The following is a 23779-nucleotide window of genomic DNA, read 5'->3' on the forward strand; positions in this document are numbered from 1 at the left end:
TCTGTCCAGACCTTGAATAAGTTGCAACAAAGAAATGAAAACAATGACGAAAATTTCTAACATATGATTTTATTATACTTCAAACCATGTCAAAAAAAGAAAATCTGAAGATGATAAACAAGGATATTATTCATGCATATATACAAAACTACTGCAGTAGCCTTTCCCAGATGAAAACATCCCCGGACCTCAATACAGAAGGGTCAGATGCTACTCTTGATCAAGATCTCCGCTTTATCAAATAATTTCAGCATACAACTAGATATATAAAAAAAACCTTCCTATTGATTGGAACTAAGTCACATATCCTTTAAACATTTGCATATTTAATTTTTACATCTGATTTACATGAATCTGATCCCCGGTACATGCTCTTCGAGAAAGTTCGCCAGAGAGAGAATATCACTTCAAATCTGAAATAAATCCTATTACAACAATAGCTAACCGATTACAGGAAATTATCACGTTTATGTGCTAAAAAGCACCGGAAATATATTCATTCATAATTGCATATTCTGAAAGACACGGTTGAATGATTATAAAGGGAATCATATTAATACTTGTGTAAACCTATCACAGTCTAATAAAAATGCACAAAATAAATTCATGCTTCCTGAAATAGTTCCAAAATATCCGGACACTTTTCTATCCGATGACACATATAATTACACATGCTGATTTGCCTTACCTATGTCGCTTTCCGTCTAATCTATTTGATTAATCACCGAAACTGAATCCTCACCAGAGCAGATCCTTAATTTCCTTTTATTTCCATACTAATGAAAAAAAAAAAAAAAAAATAAATAAATGAAAAAAAAAAAAAACTAAGTTTCAGCTCAATCGGATGTGATTAACTTTATCAAAATTCTGTGTTTTTAACTTAAATCCAAGAACGGATTTGAAAATTTTTCTCAATCTTTGTCAATCTTTTTTTTCTTTATGAAAAAAAACAACATGTGTAAGTTTCAGTTCAATCGGATGTGACACAAATGTCGACACACATCGTCGAAGGTGAGACCATAATACTATACCATTGCTATTCGATATGTTTAAGCGTCAGTACAAAACAATTATGGATAAAATGGCAAACCGTAACCACAGTAACACCAAAAACGATAGAAAATATCATGAAACATATGTACATGTATATAATATGTAAACGATAATGTATCAAAAATGTATATAATATGTAAACGATAATGTATCAAAAATATTTATGTCATTTTTGTTTTTGATAAACAATCAAATTCTTTACTTAACAGATTCCAAAATTAATTGAAAAAAAAATATAATAACATAACAACAAAAGTAATATCTAAGATTACAAACCTAATTCAACAACATTTTTTTTTATACAATATCATAATCGTAAAAGCAAAACCAAAAACAGGACACTTTCATTTTGTCATCTATGACATTTTTTATATGACTTGGTTGTAAGAATTAAACTTAATAAGAACTAATGGTCTCTCAATTAGTTCAGTTTATCAGATGAAGACAAAAGAGTTACGCCCCCTGTCCTTCTATAGCAAATGTCATTTTTTATATGACTTGGTTGTAAGAATTAAACTTAAATACCAATAAGCTGCTCTTTTCATTCATTGTGTCCAACATATATATATGTAAGGGCACCAATCAAGGAATATTTTATCTTATCACAAGCTTTCGATTCTATAACTATACAGACACCTCTATGTGTAATACCATTATTAAATATAGGTAGGGACGTTTGCATAACTATACAATCAAACGCCCGTGACCTAATGAAGAAACCCTCTACCAGTAACGTGCAGCCCAAAAATGGTACAACATCTAACATTAGTGCGATATATATCCCAAATTGATTTTCACAAATACTTCAATTTACTGAAATAAACACCAATGTATAATGATGCATAGTACATTTGAGTTATGTTATGCGCCATAACTGGGATATTTTCACAAACATTCTTTAACTTTAAGGAATTCCTTAACTCAGAGTACAGATTTAAGGATCCTTATCTTCTGTTTTGCTTTTCTATGGGAAAGTTCACTTTAAGAAGATCCTTAGTGTTAAGGAATGTTCATAAAATTGGTTCATAGTCGAAAAAAAAATGTTGTAGAAATTTAAACAAACCCACAAGTTTTACTCAAATAAACTGAAGAAACCATGGTCTAGCGTTGATAATGGTTTATAAACAATATGAGCATTTCATTTTACTGCATGTTCCAGATAGAAACAAAAACCAACTAAAAGCTGTAAGTGAGAGTAGTGTACATGGTAACATGTACGAGAATGTATTAAAATGATGCACAAACGCATAAAAATTAAAACGAAACACACATTATATGTGCCATAATGGGACGAAACTTTTAACATACATGTACATTGTATTATTTCTGTTCTCTTCGGCAATAATCTTTTGAAAACCATAAGGTTTGATGAATTAAGCCGTGTAATTCAATCAAGGGTACAGACAAAAATGTATGATACCTTTTAAACATTTATTAAAGCACATAATTTATGCACTGTAAAATTGTTGTTTTTTATGCCTTATGTATGTTTACATAAAAAAACATATCATCAGAAATCACTTTAAATTACTAATAACACTGTACAGATGTAAAATTAAGGTGTAGACCACAACTTGGCTTCCTTGTCTGCCCATACATGTACTATGAACTCATTTCACTGCACTGTAAATGTAAGTATAATGATTTCATTTTGCGCTTTAATTTGTCTGTAAAATCAAAACCTATGCGTTGTAAGTGTTGTAATTCCCAAAATGTTCGTAACTTTTGATGGTACATTTGTAAATAACATTTGAAAATGGCTCTATGGTTCATCAGTATGAAACAATACGGCACATATAACTTATTTATAGGTTATTAGCACTTGCAGGCGTTTCTGCTGTGTATAATAAATACGTTTGATTTTGTTGTATTCAAAAACTTGTTTTTGTAAATAAACCAGATCGAAAACGTCAAAATAGAATAAACGTCCTTTTAACAGCCAGGTTCATTCAAGAACGGCCTCCTATGTGGTGTCTTTTTGTTAAAGGGAGACTGAGGTATATTCTCTCTAAGCAGAAGTACAAACTACCACTTATATAGAATTTGGTTGGTCTCGACCAGAGGACAAAACCCAGAGCTTACAACACAGGGCCGAGCGCTTAAACAAATGTCAAAAGTGAGGTGGTATGATATCAAGGAGACGTAAGTAAGAAGAAAGTAAGTTATGAAGAAAGAAAAGGTAAGATCCTAAAAGTCGCCTTTCACGATCATACAATAGGGGAAGCATGTGCCTCGTACACCCAACCTGACGGCAATATACGATACACTGTGAATATTTGAATTGGGAGTTCATTACTTGTCTAATATCGAACTGAAATATACGATACACTGTGAATATTTGAATTGGGAGTTCATTACTTGTCTAATATCGAACTGAAATATAACGCCAACAATCATTTTTTAATCATACTCTTTTGATTAATTTGTATTTACATTGTTGCTTTTTAGAAGTGTATATCTTAATTTTCAAATCAAAGAATGCAAATATAATTATAAATGTCCGCTTTGGAACTACTCTAGACTAATTTCCAAAACACATTCAGTACGAAAAGGACTAAAAAAACTAATTGACGAACGGAAGATATGTTTATCGATATCCAAACGAGACCAGGGACAGCACGGTGGTTATCACCATGGTAACCAAAGACATCTTCACGTTCACTGCACCGGACACATCTTTCACCATGATTTCCTCCACAAATGTTTCCTCGACCAAAATCTCTTCTTTGATCTTGTTTGTCTGTGGTGGCTTTTCGGTTGAAGGTTTTTGCAAAAACAAAATTTGACCTCTGTAATTGTTAATTCTACTAGTATAAATTTTGACATTGTTAGCTTTTTTTGCATCATGATAAAAGGGGCAAACTTTATTTTGAATATTTCATACCCCACAGATATACGTTTGTAAGTAAAATGTTTGAACCAAAACATACCGTTAATATTACTTCTTTGAACATTTATCAGTTATTCTAAAAGCAGTGAAACTTATTCCGTTCATCAAGGACTTGTCAGTAATGGTAAAGACCTAACGTGTTATCATAGTCTGGCGATTTAAACGCGATATTTGAAATAAACATATCTTAACAAAATTATTAGGTAGAAGTATAAAGGTGAATGTGACCATATACTGCTTCGATTAAATGATAACATGTAATATCGAGGATGCAAAACATCCGAAAAACAAATATAAAATTCACGTTTTATGTGAATAGAACACAAATATTACACTTTGGTTTAGTAAAACGCCATAGTAACAGCCAGTGTCATTTAAAGTTACGTACAGTCGACATGACGACGGACGAGGGGGTAACTTTGACAGAACTTCCACTTGGTTGTGGACTGGGACTGGGAGAAACTGTAGTCACCGGAGCCGCAGTAGTTGGTTTGGTTGTTGTATCCATGCTGTCGCTAGGCGAAGCTGACTTGGATGTTGTCCTTTGGATCGTCACATTTCTAGTGGTAGGTGTAGTAGGGATTGCTGTGGTCACAAATGCGTCTGTAAAATCACAAAGGAACGGTTGATTTGATAGAAATCTCTCCTTCCCTAGACAGGCAAAAATCACTATTTACACAAAAAATTGTCCCATTCCTGTAAGGATTTTTCCAATCCAATTTGATTACTAGTATAGCTTTAAAAGTACTAATATTTTGAATGAATTTACCTCAATTTTCCCTTTTGGTCCCGCCCCTCCTGCACAATGGAGTCAGCATTAATGCAAAATTAGTTCTCCTTCCCCGAGTGGGAGGTGTTAATGACCAGAAGCAAATTTGATTAAAATCAATGGAAGTCTTTATGACAAGTAGGATTTCAAAGGAATTTACGTCGAGTTAACCCCGCCCTTCCTGTACTGGGGGGGGGGGGGGGCAGACTTATGCAAATTCTTATCGGCTTCCCCGAAGAATGTCTCTGCCTTTTGGCCACAATGTATCACATACAATGTAGTAGCGATATAAAAGACTTCCTATTCATCTCATTTAGCCCTTCACCCCTCCAGCTCCAGTGGGTCAGAGCCATCATCTATGCTAAATCTGACCCTTTTCCCCAAGAATGTTTCTGACCAAAGGATTTCGTATGAATCAATCAAGTGCAAGTAGCGATTTCAAAAATTGCCCTCTATTCCCCTGATGTGCCCCACCCCTACGGGCCCAGGAGTTAAGAGTCAACATTCATACAAACAATCTTATCCCCTTTCTCCAAGTATGCTTCCGATCAATTCTGGTTAAAACGCAATGCTAACATTATGACAAGTAGGATTTTAAAAGAGTTCCCTCTGCTACCCCCATAGCCACCCTTCCCTCTTGCCCCAAAAGGGCCAGAGTCGCTATTTGTGCGAAATCTTTCTTCTTTATTTTGTCCCATCCCTCCTACCCGAGACATGCGTTTGTGTTTTGTGAAATGCAATATACAAAAGACCCGCATTTATGACATCAAATATCAAAAAGGACAATGCTGTAGTATCTGGTGATGTCAACAAAATGTCTTTTAAACTGTATTGCTTCTGTTTTTTCTCCTGATAATTTGACACCCTAGATACAAATGTAAGTCATTGTATCACAAGAAGTGCAGTTTAGATTTAAAAAAGATAAACAAATTCGGATGAATTCACGTATTTGTTTTACTAAGTAACGCTGGTAAAATACTGAATATTATCTGTGAGATTAGTGTCTGTCTAAAACAAACGATTACGTGGGCTGTAAGTTACCTAGACCTACCTGTGGTTGGATTTCTCTCTATAATAGAGTCTGTTTGACTCTCTTTGATCACCAGTTGCTGGCTTCTGGTATGAAGCCAAGTGAGACCGCTTCGTTTCCGACGCTTGTGTTCTTTAACGTCACGTCGGCGGCGACGACCTGAGGTTGGCAGATCATTGGCACAGCTGCGATCACACAGCTCATCCTTTTCGTCCTTTTCACAAACCAGGCAAGAACAGTGAAGATACACATGCGCGGAGTTTATGAACTTGAATGAGTTAAACCGGAAGCCACTACTGATGTCGGTTAAAGGAACAATGGCAACGGTGTCATCAGTTGCACAGCTGGAAATTAATATGTATTCTATAATCAAAATCTATACATGTATTATTACTTCTTATTCGTCTTTTGATCCTATACATGATCGTTAATCTGTACACCATTCTTATTATCATTCTATTGTCACACTTTACCATGGCCAGTTATCATCAGTTTGATAGAAAAGGAGGTGTGACGTCACTTCTTCAGTCACGTGTTACTCTGAGTTTATTACCTTATCTATCAACACATTAACACAATTTCATTTTACGTACACTTGCAATATTTGTAATTGTATAAAAATAGATTAACGATAGCATAGCACAATTTGATTTGTCAGTGTGACAGTGTGACTTTCACGACAACTTCACTTCTTTATGTTTGTAATAACATCTAGCGGAGTAATGGACTTTTCAAAAATAATTAAATCTCTCCACAAGTACACCATAAAATACCACCCTAAATCGTGAAAAAGGGAGTCGGTATGAAAGAGTTGGCAAGGGAATGAGATTTGATATATGTAAATATTCCAGCAAAAAAGTAAAATAGCGTACTTTTCCTGAAACAGGAAGTAATGCACTGGGTCTGTCCAGGAGCCGGAGGGCGTGGCGAAGCAGGTCCGAACCACTATTTTCAGGTCAGGTAGAGTCGTGTTGAGGTGAAGGGAAGCTGACAAAGGTACATCCATCTCTAGTGTAGGACTTGTTGTATATATCTGGTTAAATTGGTTGTCCTGGTGAAGATACATGTCTACTGAGAACTCCCCTTTGGCCTTGATCTCTATCTGTTTTGGCATGGCAGTATAGCCAACCTGGTTGGTTTTGTTCTTCGGAAATGCACACTCGAGGTGTACATAGTACATGCTCTTTCTGGTGATCACACCTGCACTGTTGTGTGTGTAAATCAGGGTTGTATTGTAAATGATGTGACTGGCGTTGGACTACAAGAAATATAACATAAGATTATTTTTCGTTGTCCGGAAGATCACAACGCAGTATGACGAGAAATGAAATCGGGTCCACTTGTACAAAATATCTCAAAACAAGGAAATTGTCAAGCAATGCATAGTCTGCAAGAAATATAATCTTTGAAGAATTAGAGATTCCCCAACAAGTGACTGTTGTTTATCATGTTTATCGAGATAGTTAATTTTCAAATTTTGAAAAGACACGAGCTTTAGATTGGCTTTTAGAGTTTAAGATAAAAATAACCAATCATAGTCACGCGTTGGGCAACTTGTTTATCCCACAACTTTCACTCTATAATATGTGTTTACCATTGTTTCTCGTCTACATTCAGGGACGTTTACCACCAGATACTGATACAGATGTCTGCAAAGCTCTGGCATCTATATAGATCATAGATGCCATAGGAAGATAGTTTAATGCTTAAGTAGAATAGCGTATGTAGATAATGTAATTTATGTATCTCTTTGGTTGATATACTGTTACACATAGTCTGTGTCTGGAGAGAATATATTGAATTAAATTTAGATTGTTACCTGACTCTCTATGTAAATGTAAATGAAGTAATTTCGCCTATTGACCGGTCAATAGTTTGATCGTTGACCTGGGCGGAACGTTTGCATGCGTTTATTGTTGATGTCATAATTAGATATTGACGTCATAAACACCGGCGTGCCGGATCGACCTAAATAACGGTGTTTTTTCGTCGAAAGTCTTTCTCTACAGAAGCTTCGTGATAAGTTTAAGATTGCAGTTCAGGTAACAAAACAGTTGTTTCATGCCTTTTGCAGTCAAGAGTTAAAGCTCTTCCCCCTCGGTTTTGGGACCAACCCTATAAACTGTATATTGCAAACACTATATACAAATGATAACTTGTATGTTCACTTACGCTAATTTCAGTGTCACAGTCAGTGAAAGGGATTTCCATTACGATCGAAGCATTCGACGTGGTGTATAACGGGGTACATTCGGCGGTGGAGTCGGCAACGCGCTGTACTTTGACCCCTTCGGTTGTAAGACCTGGATCATATTCCCGGCTAAAGTTGACGGTAAACTGTTCGTCATTGCATGTCAGTAGTGGTTGTGGAGCTGGAACGCATAAAATGTACATCAATGAGGAATCATCAATAAGTTTTGTTCAGCAATCTCATGTACTGTAAATAAACTTTTAAGTGCAATTTACTTTCGCGACTTATCAAGTAAATTTATACCCGCGAACTTGTTTTGACATTTAAATATCTAAATATAATAGTCACGAAAGAAAGTCGACTTAAAGTATGTCGAAAAAATCTGGGCACTATGATGCATATCAATCAATATCTCCAAAATAAGTTTGGTAACGTGATGCATTAAAACCATGTACACATGTAAGAAAAAGTTTTGGTAACATGATGCATATAGATTATCATATAGCTATTGGTTTTTTTTGTTTGTTTTTTTTTTTTCGTGTGTGTGTGCTTCTGATAAAACGAGAAACTTCTCAATATTAGCAGTTTTAAAAATTCGCAATTTGGCTATTAATCAATTTCTCCATTTTCGCGGATCAAATTATTGCGAGCACGCGAAACCATGAAAAAGGCCGGCCATACGGTAATGTGTCGAAAAAGTTTGGTAACATGATGTCCGTGTGAATAAATTTTAAATGTAGATAAAGTACGTAGATCCTGAGAACATGGTAACATGAATTAATATTAAGTGTAAATAGACCGGCGTGTATCGTAGAAACAATCATCTAAATAAGTTCAGTGGCGTAGGAAGATGATACGTAATGGGGGGGGGGGGGGGTGGGGGGGGGGCAAAGGTCCTCAAAATGTAATAACAACCCACCCACCCCCTCGCGTTCCTCGCACCCACAGGAAATAATTGATATACTTTTTTTCATATATCATTACATATAATCCTTGTACACAACTATAGACAGTGGCGTCGCTAACAGGAAATTAATGAATACGCAAATTAGCGTGCGAGTTTTTGGGCCGGGGGTATCCACTTGAAAAAATTTCACGATTTAGAATGGCTGAGATCAGTTTAACAATGTATTTTGATGATTTTGCGAGCGCTGAAGGCGCAAGATTTTGGTGTTTTGGGGGATCCGGGGGGGGGGGGGGGGGGAAATTGTACGATTTAGAATGATGGAGATGAGTTTTACGATGCATTTTGATGAATTTGCGAGCACCGAAGGCGTAAGATTTTGTTTTTCGGGGGTCTTGGGGTTTCCCCCCGGAAAAAATTGTACTATTTAGAAGGTAATTTTTCGATTTAAAGTCACCTGTATTTAGATATGATAATTGTGAGTTTCGTCATACCATTATGCAACCAAGCTCGATCTGAACATACCGAATTAACACCATTGGCACATTGTTGTGTAACTCAAAATAATAATGAATTGATTGTCTTGCTAAGACATATAAACAAATTAATCTTTGAAGAAGCATTTTTTTGAAATAGTATAATCCCTTAATGGACATTTTAGTCTAGTGCGTGTGTATTGAATTTTCATTATTAAAGGTTTGAACATTACGTGCTTGAACGTTTTAGGAAACGCGCCCCGCAGCGGAAAATGTTCTAAAATAAAGTACAAAAATGTGCAGGAGGACTCTTTTTTTCTTTCAAATGTGCATCCCCGTCCTGGGGAACAGGGGGGCAATTGCCCCCCCCCCCCCCCCCCCCCCCCCCCCCCGCCCTATTCCTACGCCCCTGAAGTTACAGAAATGCATAAAATAGATCTTAGTAGTTGACGTTATACATATCTGATGGTAAAGAAATACTTCAAAAAAATCATAGTGTTTTCAATCCGTTTTCCGGTAGCTTTAATCACGGTACCTGTCACGGGGTTTTTCGTGATTTCCGTGCACGTGACACTGGCGTATTCCCCTTCAAAACAATTGTGTACCCCAATCCCTCTGTGTTGACACGAAAAGAGGTCGGTTTCCGAACCAGTGCAATCGACGTCGTCCAGAAAGAAGGTTGTACTGACAGAATCCTTAACGTAGTCCATGTCATGAGTTGTCCCCGTCAGCGCGAAAGCTGGGCTGATATAGTAAAAATATTTAGCATTCAATATGGAATATTTTTAATGTAAAACAATACAGAAAATAGTGTACATTGACCAAACGTCTAGCGCCAGTTGACCACTGGCTATAAACGAAGAGACAATCGTAACAAGAGACCCATGGGCCTCAACGGTCACCAGACATAATATTTATAACAAAGGACGAACTTACAGGAATTCATAGCAAAAATGAAGAAAGTCCAGCCTTTCAGCAATGTTTCATATTTGGGGCCCTACCTCTATGCCCCTGGGGTCGACCCAGGACCATTCATATAAAATATGACTGCCCCCTATGGTAAGTCAAGATGACATTTAATCAAGAAGCAATGTTGGTCCTAAATTTCTATGCATAAATAAAAGATATCTTGACTACTATATAAAATACATCATATAGTAAATGAGAGATATCATATGATTTACATAAGATATCCTATGCACTATATGAGATATCTTATACAGAAATTAAAAGAAATTAATTATCAGATACCTTATATAATATACAAGATCTCTCATTTAATTCATTTATATAAGATGTCAATTATAAATTCCAATGCATATACAATAAGATATCTTGAATACGATTTACGATATCTCACATAATGCATGTATATCTTAAGATAGCATATAGTATATGAAATATCTCATATGATATATTATAAATCTGTTATATACTATATGAGATATCTTATATAGATTTTTTAAATGTTATAAGATATCTGATCAGATATATAAGATCTCCAATTAAATCTATTGATATAAGATATCTTATTTAACACATAAGATGTTGCTATATAAGATATCTTAAATGGGAATGATATTCAACAAAAAGTCCAAAGGATTAAAACTCAACGAAATCTCATTCTACATAAGATATCTTATATAGCAACTATATTTCATGTTTATCCTGCAACTCCCCCACATACTAACGGATAACTACTGCTGGATAAACTTGTGAATTATCCGTCAATGTACGAAATGCTTCGATCGTCGATACGATCACGTGAATTTTGTTCCATATCTGATTGAACTTTTTCTTACTTGACCCAGAACTTGAACCTTCCGATGAATGAAACGTCATTCAGTCCCTCTAAAAAGGGACGCCACATCCACCGGAATGACGTCATTATTACGATATCGAAAATTTCGTATGGCAGTGTCGTCTTTTTCTTGGCTCATGGCAAAGGTACATGTATGTATTGTTTAATAATTCTTTGATAAGTAGTTATTGATTTTTGCGTATTTTCATATTGTTTCAGTTTCAGCTTCGAACGAAACCAAATAACTGGCATAATAGTTGCAGAATAAAAAGAATACACGGTTAATATCTTAAAATAAAGGTTAATTTTGGTGCTCGACACGGAAAGGGTAGATGACTCGGCAAAGCCTCGTTATCTGGGCTTTGCTAAGACTGGGGTTCGGTCGGGTGACCTAAAATAGACAAAGTCATGTATACAACTCTCTTTCAAACTTATAAGCCATTGAGCATTATACTAATTTGATTTTATACCAAAACATATAATCTGTCCATGGCTTCACGTTTCTTTGCTACGCCAAGTTTCACGGACATTCCAAAAACTTAAGGAACCCTTTAACTTTGAATTATCATAGGAATGAATTACTGATTTTAAGGAAGGCTCTTTAACTTAAGACTGTTTCTTGAACTTCTATAATGTTTTCCTATGGGGAATTCCAAGTTAAGAGATTCCTAGAAGGAATGTTCGTGAAATTGGGCCCAGAACATTAAGGACAGAATGTCTTAATCAGATAGCATTTACAAATACATAACGTTTCGTTAAGCTATATTGGTTAAAAATTAAAATTCTCTATACAACTAATCAGCCGTAACGATGAAATGTTGGTTAAAAGATTTACAAAATAACTTACTCATAACATAGGGAGCTACAGACCACTTTGGCATCATTGATGTCCCAGTGGTCGTCACATACCGATCCCCACACGTTATTGTGCTTCACTTCCACAAATCCTATACCAAAGACGTCACTTTGACCAACTAGACGTACCTGTGGATCTGTACTTCCAGAACTAGACAAAGAACCTGTTAAATATCAACGGTAGACTAACAATTAGCCCAAGGCCTTGCAAATAGATACGAGACAATAAGAATGCACCGAAACCTGTCAAAATAACGATAGACTATACACAAAAAAAACAATACTAGATTTAAAATGCCCATTGGCCTAGCAAAATATATGCAATAGATTTAGGATGAACCCCAGAGCCTGAAAGAAAATACAATTTAGTAATAGTAGACTAAGTACATTGTACGACCCAGGACCTCATAAAATAGTTAACTAGAGTAAGGATGTTTAGCAAAATAACAAAACTAGACTATAAAGTAGAATGTGTCATAACTGAGGTCTTTACTTACAGGTGCTGGGTTGCACCACAGCAGGTGGCCTTATCACATCCACTGTCGCTGTCTGAGCCGCTGCCCCTGCCTGCGCTGATGCCCCGGCTGTTTGTCCGTCTGATTCAGTGCACTTCACTCCGACATCCTCATTGTGGTTACAGTCGTGGTCTCCAATGTTATTCGCCATGCACTCAGTCAGCGAACTTTCGCTGCCGCCGCACTCTAAGTTGTCAAACCAAATCTTGCCACTGCCTGGTCCAAACTGAGTCACTTTTCCACCTCTTGAAATCCATAGTATCAGTCAATTAATACATTTCGAAAGCAGTACGCACACCGGACATCCGGGACGCCTTTAACAACTCACTATAGTATACTAGGTTTATACTATGTTCCCGACGAACACAACAACCCCGTTTGACCTAAACATAATGCGTCCTACAATTTCAACTATTTTTTGTTCCTCTTTAATCCGTTGGGTTAGGGAACAATGCTGCTCCTGAGAGGTTAAAGGAACATTACGGTTTAAATATGAATGTATGAATGATAATATTATATAATGTAATGTTAATTTGAAAACGCTAATTTAATTTTAGTAGTGTAATGTAATATTATGAGAACGAGATCATGTATACGTAATGTAACGTAAGAATGAGATACATGTAACATGAAATAATATTAATGTAATGTAACGTATCAATGTAATGTGCGCTGGTTAATGAATGTAAGATGAGTAACGTGTAGATGTAATGTAAGAACATTATTGGATATAAATCGAGTAACTTTCAATTGTAATATAGGATTATAAATGAATGTATTGTGAGTAAACTATTTGAGAACAATAATGAAAAATCAAGTTTTACTGTAAGTAACGTATAAATGTAATATGAGAGTGTTTAAACGTGTTCTGTGTCATAGATACATGTAACAATAACTTGTCAATGGTATATTTTAATAATGAACGAACATATAATGTGAAAGTTAAAGATAAATGTGACGAATGTAAATGTATCGTAATGTACGTGTACGCTGCGAGTGTGTTATGTGTCTGTACATATTGTATTGTTTTTCCTGTCTGCACTATATATATATACACACTGCACTGATAAACCAAATGGTTTAAAGTAATAAAGAACTGAACCTGGAGTCTCTCTAGACCCGTTAATTATGATGTATTAATATGCCATATTGATCAAGGCCTTTATATGTTTTTCCCTGTCCGCCATTATTCATTCTTACTACCGATGAAAATTTGATGCCGAACAGCTTAAGGACAGATAACGGGTGTCCCAAGTTTCATAAAAAATATTTTTTCGAAAAGTCTGTGGTGTAGAAGGTATAATATACTAAGATCCATATTTTAATATACATGTACACGAAAATGATCATATTAAAGGCCCACTACCTTTCCGATACGGCTTTTAACTTTTAAGATTGGAATGTAAAATGAGATCGATAATGTTGTAGAGTCACAAAAGTTATTAACTGACCGTTAATACTACATTTTCCATCACCTTCTGAACATTTTATTGAAAATAATTTTCATAACGCGGGTCGTCTCATGTTTCCCACCGTCGTCCTAAATACCGCGCGGTACTTGACTATCACTACGCCAGACGGCAAAACAGCGAAATGAATCGTCATTGTTAACAAAGATAGTGAAGGGAATCTTGCATTAATTTGGTGCTGTAACCTCATCTTATATATAAATTTCAATATATATTTCCGCCTGCTATTGTTGTTTTTAAGAAAGTTAGAATTTTGGTTTCGAAAATTTAAAGGTAATGGGCCTTTAATACACCAGAGTTGATTAGTATCGCCAAGGTATACAGGTACATGGCTCGCTTTTAAAAATGGCAATACATCACATCTTATATATTATGTATATTTATGTATTACAAGATGTCATTGAACAAGAAGTCCATAGGCCTTAACAGTCATCTGACTATTGGCACAATACAACACCTCAAATATGTAGCATTGGCAAACAATTAAAGCAATACAAAAGAACTCTTTATTGGAAATTCAGGTTCTGATATATTCCATTAATTAGACCTTGATCCCCACCATGCTACAAAACCAATATCCAGTCTTCATGCTTATTGGTTATTTACAAAAAATCGTTTAAAGATTTGAACCTATTGAACCCATGTGACCTTGAATGAAGGTCAATATCATTCATTTAACCAATTTGGTAGCCATTCGTCCAAGCATGTCAAAGGCCCAATATCAGGTATCTAAGGCCTCTTAGTTATTCATAAGAAGTCGTTTAAAGATTTTAGCCTATTTGACCCATGATACCTTAAATGAAGGTCAAGGCCATTTATTTGAACAAACATGGTAGCCCTTCATCTCAGCATGCTTCATGCCCAATATCAGTACCCTGGGCCTTCTGATTCTTGAGAAGAAGTCATTTAAATATTTAAGCCTTTTCGAACCCTGTGACCTTGAATGAAGGTCAAGGTCATTCATTTGAACAAACTTAGTAGCCATTTAGCCAAGCATGACACCGGCTCAATATCAATACCCTGGGAATTCTGGTTCTTGAGAAGAAGTTGTTTGAAGATTTTAGCCTTTTCGAACCCTGTGACCTTGAATGAAGAACAAGGTCATTCATTTGAACAAACTTAACAACCCTTCATCCCAGCATGCAACAGGCCTGATATCAGGTTCCTATGCTTCTTAGTTATTCACAAGCAGTTGTTTAAAGGATTATAGCCTATTTGACCCCTGTGACCTTGAATGAAGGTCAAGATCATTCATTTGAACAATCTTGGTAGCCCTTCATCCCAGCATGCCACATGCCAAATATCTGTACCCTGGCCCTTCTGGTTCTTGAGAAGAAGTTGTTTGAGGATTTTAGCCTTTTCGAACTCTGTGACCTTGAATGAAGGTCAAGGTCATTCATAAGAAGTTATTTAAAAGACTTTAGCCTATTTGATCCCTGTGACCTTGAATGAAGGTCAAGGTCATTTATTTGAACAAATTTGGTAGCCCTTTATCCCAGCATGCTACAGGCCAAATATCAGAACCCTGGGCCTTTCGGTTATTGAGAAGAAGTCGTTCAAATGAAAAGTTTACGCACGGCAAACGACAAACGGCGGACGGCGCACGACGACGGACGGTGCATGATGACAATAGGTCATCCTGACCCTTCGGATCAGATGACCTAAAAACGAGCCAGGTACGTGTGGATACTATTGTAATGCAGGCAGTCTCTTGACCAAACAGAAGCAATTAGAGATTGTTGCGAATAATGAAGACTTGTCATTACAAAAATAAAAACTTCCGCCTAAGAACACCCCGGGAAACCTATAGAAAAGAGGTAACATAGTGTAACCATAGCAATATAACATAAAAGTCTGGTATTTGGGCCAGAGTATCTCGGCCTTTATAACGTAAAAACAATGATGAAGTATGTAAAAGCCAAGATAAAATAATTTATTACAGTCTTGATGGTGAAGTATAAGGTTTTATGGTAAGGTTGTATGTTACTTTTTATTATTATTTTCACTCAATATTGGCCAATCAGAGCACAGCATTTACAGTGAAACTATTTTTTTTTCATTTTTACTTAAAAATAAAGGTGTTGCATTTGATTATTATTATCTTTTTTTCAAAATCAGTAATCTTGCTTTCGAATTCGCGAAAAATATTAAAGTTCCACCCCACGCGATGAATTATAACTGTTATTCATCAAGAAACAAGGATTATTCTCTGTGAAGAAATTCTGGCATGGTTATTTAGTGACAGAAATATAACCGAAATTTCTACACCTTTTCTCCTGAAACGTATATTTTTCTAATATTTTTGTTAAAATGTACATGGACAAACCACACAACACACGGTTAGTCATGCGGTGTTAATTCTGGTCAACTGCATCAAAGAAGTTATATTAATGTGATTCACATGCCAGAAAAAATATCACTAGATACAACAGATATACCTTACATTTTATGGTGTATGGGGAACTGGGAAGATTCCCACTCGAAATAAATATCAAACTGAGAATGCTGTGTTTTTGGAATAGACTTATACAAAATGAAAATAAATTAAGTAGTATACTTTATAAACTAATCTCGAAGTTACATTTCGAAGGAATATACACATTTAAATGGATATCTTTCATTAAAAATATTTTTGATGAATCTGGTCAGTCAATTGTCTTCCTCAATGAAATACAAATGATTAACAGTTTTTATAAAAGTTTTATGAAACAGCGCCTTCAAGATCAGTTTATACAAAAATGGTTCTCAGATGTGGAAAATTCCTCAAGAGGGCAAACTTATCTAATATACAAAAAAGAATTTGGATTTGAAAATTATCTTATAAAATTATCGGAAATGAATAGAGTATACATAACTAAATTCCGTACATCAAATTTAAAAATTCCAATTGAGACTGGAAGATGGCGTAATGTTGAGAAACGTGAAAGAATATGCCATTTATGCAATGAAAATATCGGGGATGAATTTCACTATCTTTTTGTATGTAAACACGAAGAAATAAAAAATATACGTATTAAATATATCCCACAGTATTATTATAGTAATCCCAGTCTTCATAAGATGGATGGCCTTATAGGTATTTGTAATATCCAATTATTGAAGAAGGTGTCTCTATTCATTAGAAAAATGATGGTATTTTTGTAAATGTGAATAAAAGCTATGATAGTAGTACGGTATAAATATTGTTAATTTCCAAATTAATTGTCCATATTTTAGTAATTGGTAATGATATATATTGTCCATCCTGCCACGTGCAGTTGAAAATGTAACTTGTAATTTTATAATCCATGTAACACATTTTAATGTGTCTGGGAGACTATAATAAAATCAATTCAAATCAACATTGGGCACCCGCGTACTTTTTCCGAAGAAGTGCAAAACATTACATGTGACCCTATTGACATTGATCACGATATCATTGGTGATAAATACTCACGTGAATCCGAGTTGTCGACATATGACTTGGGCGTCATTTTCATCAAATTTATCTCTGCAAACTGTTCCCCACTCCCCCATGTACTTGACTTCAACTCGTCCTTCATGGTTGGTATCCCCGTCAACAAGGCGAATGTCTTCTATGATTTCTGTAAGTTAAATATAGCATTATATTTACATTGTATCACCGTTTCCCCAACCTGAATCAAGATTTGATATGGATAAGGTTGTACAGAAGCTCATTAAAATATACAAGATGAATGAACCAGGGGTTCTACAGGACCAAGCGTTCTTTTCTAGGTTTTCACTATCTACACGGGCGAAGACCGATATCGAATAATAAGCATACAAATGATGATAGGACAATTTGCTAGGCCTACGTTTTTCGCAATTTTTGCTAATTTGATTAAAATTATTATTGAAAATTAACCCATATTTTGATTAGATATTGTTGGAAATTAACCCTATTTTTATTACATATTATTGGAAATTCACCCTATTTTGGTTACATATTGGAAATTGACCCTATTTTGATTATGATATATAACTCTCCATGATAATGTCGTTCGCGACCTAATGTTATCCGATATCACTGTAATTTAAAATCTGATAGCCTTAATTTTGCGAAAATAAAGTCAAACATAAAAACACATTGAACACAAAAATAAATCGTAACATGGCTTCTAAGTTTAATAATTGCAAGCCATTTCACCTATTGAGTTTAACAGGAAAGTATAATTATGCATTGTCGGTTCTCAAGCTGTTTTGGCAGTAGTAAATGATTTTTCGGATAGAATTATGGATTTTGTGACTTAATATTTTAAGAATTTTCGACTTGAGTACATTCGAGGCGACTTTTCATACATATATTTACTGTTAACCAACTTTCTTTCGCGTGCGATTTACTTTCGCGACTTTCGCGATCCAAGTAAATTCGCGAAAGTTTACTCCGTGAACTAACATCTCGATCATAATACTGATAGGAATTACCAGTTACTTTTGAAGATCCACGAAAGCGATTTTCACGATTCTTTTTTTTTTTTTTAACTTTCAACGATATAAGCGACATTTAATCGGTCAAGAAAATAAGTCAGTTAGCAGTTTTAAGCAACTTTCACTTCGGGGAAAATACCAATTTTCATTTTCTTTTATTTCGGCACCACAAACCGTTTCACACAGTGGATGTCCCTATTTAAGATAGCAAGTGTACTCTGGAAAAGCAAAAGTAGTAACGGGAAATATTACCATCCAAATAGAGAAGCGGAGGGTTTGTGTTTCTTGACTAAAATAAAATTTGGAGAGAAAGCAATTGGAAATAACAACATATAGGAAGACCTTCAAAACAATACAAGTTCTAGACTAATGAATAGTAATTCTCCAGATTTACAATAAAAAAACTTAAAAAGACAAAAAAAAAAAACCGCAAACGAAGATTACAAAATATATGAAAGATGAAGAACAATTTACACAATTGTGGGTCGACGGTGCGGAAAGAAACTAGAGAATAATCCACTAAATAACAAAGAAAAGTGAGCTTTAAAAAATAAAGAAAAGAAAAATGTAAAGATAACACAAACTTTATTATCAGCCTTTATTGTACTGCTGCGTTACAGCATGACCTCTAAAATGATTACGAAGATCAAAACAAGGTTGTTGTACAAAGCGAGACAATTATACAGTGATTAAATAATTCACAAATAGATTCCACAGGGCTCGGAGAATTAGTACAGTCTGTATATGCCTCTAAAACAGTGTATTTATAAATATATGTGTACCTGATTCTCATATCCCTGTGTTGTAGTTTCTAATAACAAGATCATTATCGTTTTTCGAAGAAAAACTACCGGTGTGAATATAAACACATTCTTAAGATAAAGGCATGGTCCATTTGATATTTTGTAATAGAATTGTTTGAATCAATGAAAAAAGAACCGGTTTGTTATCGCAATAGACTCCAGCACCGAAAATCTGAAATCCTATACTATTCATTCGGCACATAACTGTACATGTAATCACACAATCAGCAGTGCTTTGACAAAGGATCCTCATTATCATTATTGTTTGCCAACTCGGTTTGGCTCTTCTCGGAAGGAAACTATATCTTCTCGGAAGGGAAGGTATTCTCTAAATAAGGAACATTCTTCTCGAAGCTCTTACAGCACACACGGTGAAAAATAAAAGACGGTAAAAAGAAAAGCTACGGATTGAGTGACCGGGAGTTCTAGAATTCTAGAATCAGTAATGGTATCGTGGTAATATATGAAAATACAAACCAATATATTTAGTTTTCGTTTCTTTATTAGCTGTAGTTTACAACATTTCGCTAACTAAGATATCATCAATCTAATAATTAACATTTCTTCAAATTTTGTGTAGAATTTACTCTCACGCCTTCCCTCATATCTACACACACAGCACACCGCACCCTAACATTCAACGTCTTCTTTTATGGTGAAAAATATTGCAAATATTTATAAAAATTGCTTTTCGTTTAATGTTAGACTTTTTTATCCTCGCAATTCAATTTTTGTTCAAGTGCTATGTTTGCAATTTCCTGATGTTAATAATGTTTTGTTCCGTTTCTTCTTGCTCCACCTGCTCTTCTTTTTCGACACGAAATATTGTCCGCATGACTTCTCCAAAACATTTGTCGGATATCGATGGAACTTCATGGGGTTATTGAGATGGTAGCGTACAGATGCATGTGCAAGAACCTTTTTCCATTACCCAGTTAAAAACATGCAAGGCCGCAATCCCCTGGCATCTGGGTCCATGGGATCAAAATTTAGATATTGTCTGATCGCAATGAAAACTGGTATTCAGGAGTTTAGAGGGATCTGAACACAATTGGTACCACTTTCGAAGAACCCCGTTGCCATTGTAACGAAATAAAGGCTTCTGATCGGTTGAGATATCCTCCGATTGTAAAGAAAATTTGCACATAGGATACCAAATGTAATAGTTACGACCGTTGGGGCGTTTGGAAGACATCTTTAATGGTCCCCATTACCAATTACCAATTTAGTTTTTGTTAAAATATTAAGTTTTGACCTCTCGCCACAAAAAAATCTGTAATGGTTCTTAAAAAATTCCAAAATAACCTTTTCCTCTTCTAAAGCTGACAAAAACTAATGCATGTATTTATTTTAGTAATGACAGTAGTAAATAAGCACAATGTTTTTTCATAGCAACCTTTGTCTTTTTCGAATATTTTGTGACTTTAATTGTGTTTTCCATATACACATTATTTTCGTTCATTTCAATGTATATACTCTTACACAATTTTGAGAAATAAAGAATGATGATGATGATACAGAATGAATCTTAATACTGTAACATGATTAAAATCTTGAAACACAAATTTAAAGAGATAAAACAAGACTTACCGGCACATATTGAAGCGGACATACACAATAGGAAAAGTGCAGGGATTCCAAACTTTCTCAATGAATACTGAAATCTGAACGTGTAAGCCATATTGGTGTTTTGACTTTGAGAACTATAGTCAAAGTCAACTGCACTGCAAGATATACTTAAATATCCCGAGCCGCGGGCTCATGACAAGCATTGACATGTGACGTATAACAAAACATCGCCATGACACAAACATAACATGCATTTAGTAGTGTGCTTTCTGTAATATGAGATAGCCAATAGAATATTCCACATGAGTTGGCGATGGTGGGTGAGTATACCTCTAACACTACATTTTTTACATATGATTTCATATTTGTTATACATGTAATGGTTTAAGAGATTTCGAGGATTTATAAAAATGTATTTGTGTTGAAAATGCTTTGCATGTTTGTGATATAAAGCTTGATCTAGTTGTAATGCACGGCTATGACGCCAAGTTGATTGATTAATTGGGCATAATGTTCTACTAACAGCTAAAGTGTATTGTGTGTTGATGTCGGCATGTTTTAGGAGACTGTGGTATATTGGTGTTGTGTCTCCCTGTGATAGTGTGTTTTGGGATGCTGTGGTAAGTTAGTGTTGTGTCTCCTTGTGATAGTGTGTTTTGGGAGGCTGTTGTATATTTGTGTTGTGTCTCCTTGTGACAGTGTGTTTTTGGAGACTGTGGTATATTCGTGTTGTGTCTCCCTGTGATAGTGTGTTTTGAGAGGCTGTGGTATGTTAGTGTTGTGTCTTCTTGTGATAGTGTGTTTTGGGATGCTGTGATATGTTAGTGATGTATCTCCTTGTGATAGTGTGTTTTGAGAGGCTGTGGTATGTTAGTGTTGTCTCCTTGTGATAATGGGACTTTTACCCTTGAAATAGTGCTATCTCACAGAAGCATACCTAATACCGAACATCTTTAATAGAGAACTATTACATGGCGCTCGTTTCACAATGCAATAATGTCGAAGTGGAGTCAGTATTTTCCGCTATCGCATGGCGACAAATACATATGTCGCATGATATCTCCAAAAGCATGTATAATGTAATAATTGGAAGTCACATGTACGTATTTCACGTAGAGATTTAATTTTAACTGAGTTCAATATGGACCACTAAACTATATAGTAAGATTGGTCTGTCGACCGTAGGAAAGTTACCAACTGTAATCCATTATCAGGTCCCTTTGTCCCCAGCCGAAAACTTACAACTGATGCTTTATATGTGGCCTTGACCTAAATGCCATTTAATGGCCATTTAATTTAATTTAATTGATTTAATTGAAGTTAATGGACGTAGGCTAGAAGCCTCTATGTCCATACCATAAAACATGATCAAACATTATGGCTTTCTTTTTCATCTTTGGGAAAATGGCAAGATAGCAATGCCGTTGTTTGGATGATCAATTGGTTGACTAGGATCAACTACCTAATGTAACAGCTAACTATACGTCATTTAAGTTTTACCCCTCCTGTATTCGATGTGTTTTGACCGTTGCATAGTGTAGGAGTTTATGGTATGTAGTGTCTCTTTGTACTAGTTGAACATTTCCTCCATTTTATAGTGCTGTCTTATCGCATTGCACTCAAAGATACTGAACGGCACACCTCATCTAGTCAAATTATTGAAAAAAGAAAAACGTTGGGAAGAGGAGTTGGTAGCAGCAGGTATATTTTTAATGCCTTGCCTGCAGGGCATACAAGAAAGCTAATCCTATCTATTGAACCCCTGTGATATACTGTACTTCGAAGTCATGAATCTAAAATCAACCCATACCTCATTCTCTGCGTCCGAAAATCATATATTTTTTTTCCGAATCATCTTGAATTGTTTCTATTAAAAATGTGGTGGTTGTTTTAACAGTTCTACCGGTAGCTCTCCACTCCCGGATTTGAGATCCAATTCCAGTGGTGCAGTTGCCATAAACTGACCATAGGTTGTTGTAAGTTTTACTCCGAGTTCTCCGGCCTTCATACACCTTCTAAAACCAGCACGGGGGTCAGCCCGTCACTTGTACAATTTTGAATTCCCACCCTATAAGGATGCCACCTTTGCATTATGAGTGCGCTTCCATGCTCACTTGCAGAGAAGAAGCCATTTATATAATAACAGCCAAGTTGATTCCTTTTCACTCCGCCGCTCAGCCCCCACTTTGAATCCCCACCCTATAAGGATGCTACCATTGCATTATGAGTGATATCCCATGCTTAGTTTCAGAGAGGAAGTCGTTTATATGGAAATTGAGGGCGTTAGAATTGTACCTGCTGTCCCTAATGCATGATCGTAAAAGGCGACTAAATTTAGGATCTTATCTTTTCTCTTCTTCCTAACTGACTTTATCTTTCCTAATGACTCCCTTGGCACCGCCTCACTTTTGGCCTTGAGTTGAGCGTTTGCCCCTGTGAGGAAGGCTCTGGGTTCTGTCCCCTTGCAGAGACACACCAAAGTCTATAAAAGTGGTAGTTTCTGCTCCTGCTTAACGCTCAGCATACAGGGAGTGGGACAACTGGTTCGCCCGTTGTCAGTATAATGTGACCGGATGGGGTGTGTTGCTTGGTGTCTTCGGCGGCATGCTTCAGTGATATAGCACTATAAAAAGGGCAACAATTCCACTATACAAGAAGACACTACATGAATATACCGCAGTCTGCAAAAACATGCACCCAGCACAACATACACGCAACACACCGCATACATGGGTTGCCGTCCTTTCGTGATTAAAGCTGTTAATAGGACGTTGATTAATCAAACAAACAAACAAATTCGACCCCGCCCCTCAGGCCCCTTGGGGTTAGCCCCATCATTTGTACAATTTTCAGTCAGTAACTCATTTTTTTAATTCCGACCAGTGGTTATGAAGAAGTCGATTGTTGACGGACGGACGGACGGACGCCGGTATCGCATTTCAGCTCACCTTGGTCCTTCGGACTAGGTGTGCTTATAATAGGACGCAAAGCAAAAAGAACGCTTTTGTATATTGTATTCAATGCAT

The 23779-nt window shown here is 35.9% G+C and overlaps 4 protein-coding genes across 6 annotated transcripts in view; 1 reads left to right on the forward strand and 3 right to left on the reverse strand.

Moving 5' to 3' along the window:
- Positions 1 to 23779, reverse strand: part of LOC138321320 (uncharacterized) — a 167670-nt gene that overhangs the window by 116519 nt on the left and 27372 nt on the right. The window lies entirely within an intron of this gene.
- Positions 1 to 23779, reverse strand: part of LOC138322237 (phospholipase A and acyltransferase 4-like) — a 118673-nt gene that overhangs the window by 49156 nt on the left and 45738 nt on the right. The gene's annotated exons all lie outside the window — the stretch shown is intronic.
- Positions 50 to 20988, reverse strand: LOC138321322 (uncharacterized). The gene is made up of 9 exons (XM_069264940.1): positions 20775 to 20988; positions 17390 to 17537; positions 12467 to 12729; positions 11962 to 12133; positions 9849 to 10057; positions 7915 to 8114; positions 6615 to 7000; positions 5764 to 6086; positions 50 to 4546 (listed from the first exon to the last, which is right to left on the reverse strand). Exons 1-9 carry the CDS (start codon positions 20863 to 20865, stop codon positions 4314 to 4316), a joined length of 2025 nt encoding a protein of 674 aa, XP_069121041.1. The 5' UTR covers positions 20866 to 20988; the 3' UTR covers positions 50 to 4313.
- The window catches only part of LOC138321324 (receptor-type tyrosine-protein phosphatase F-like), a 47071-nt gene continuing 44262 nt past the window's right edge, over positions 20971 to 23779 (forward strand). Inside the window, exon 1 of one of the 3 annotated variants that reach the window (XM_069264942.1) lies at positions 20971 to 21073. The gene's annotated coding sequence lies outside the window, so the exon portion shown is untranslated. The remainder of the gene's footprint in view (positions 21074 to 23779) is intronic. The other 2 variants (XM_069264946.1, XM_069264945.1) reach the window with 2 other exon arrangements.

The sequence above is a fragment of the Argopecten irradians genome, chromosome 4, assembly GCF_041381155.1.
Source record: "Argopecten irradians isolate NY chromosome 4, Ai_NY, whole genome shotgun sequence".
Lineage (NCBI taxonomy): Eukaryota > Metazoa > Mollusca > Bivalvia > Pectinida > Pectinidae > Argopecten > Argopecten irradians.

Excerpts from the sequence above, each read along its gene's own strand:
- LOC138321322 (XM_069264940.1), bottom strand. The coding sequence starts at position 20,865 with ATGGCTTACACGTTCAGATTTCAGTATTCATTGAGAAAGTTTGGAATC. Across the intron at positions 12,730-17,389 it reads TGTCGACAACTCGGATTCAC|AGGTGGAAAAGTGACTCAGT; the intron begins GTGAGTATTTAT and ends ATGGATTTCAAG. Across the intron at positions 6,087-6,614 it reads TACTTCCTGTTTCAGGAAAA|CTGTGCAACTGATGACACCG; the intron begins GTACGCTATTTT and ends ATTAATTTCCAG.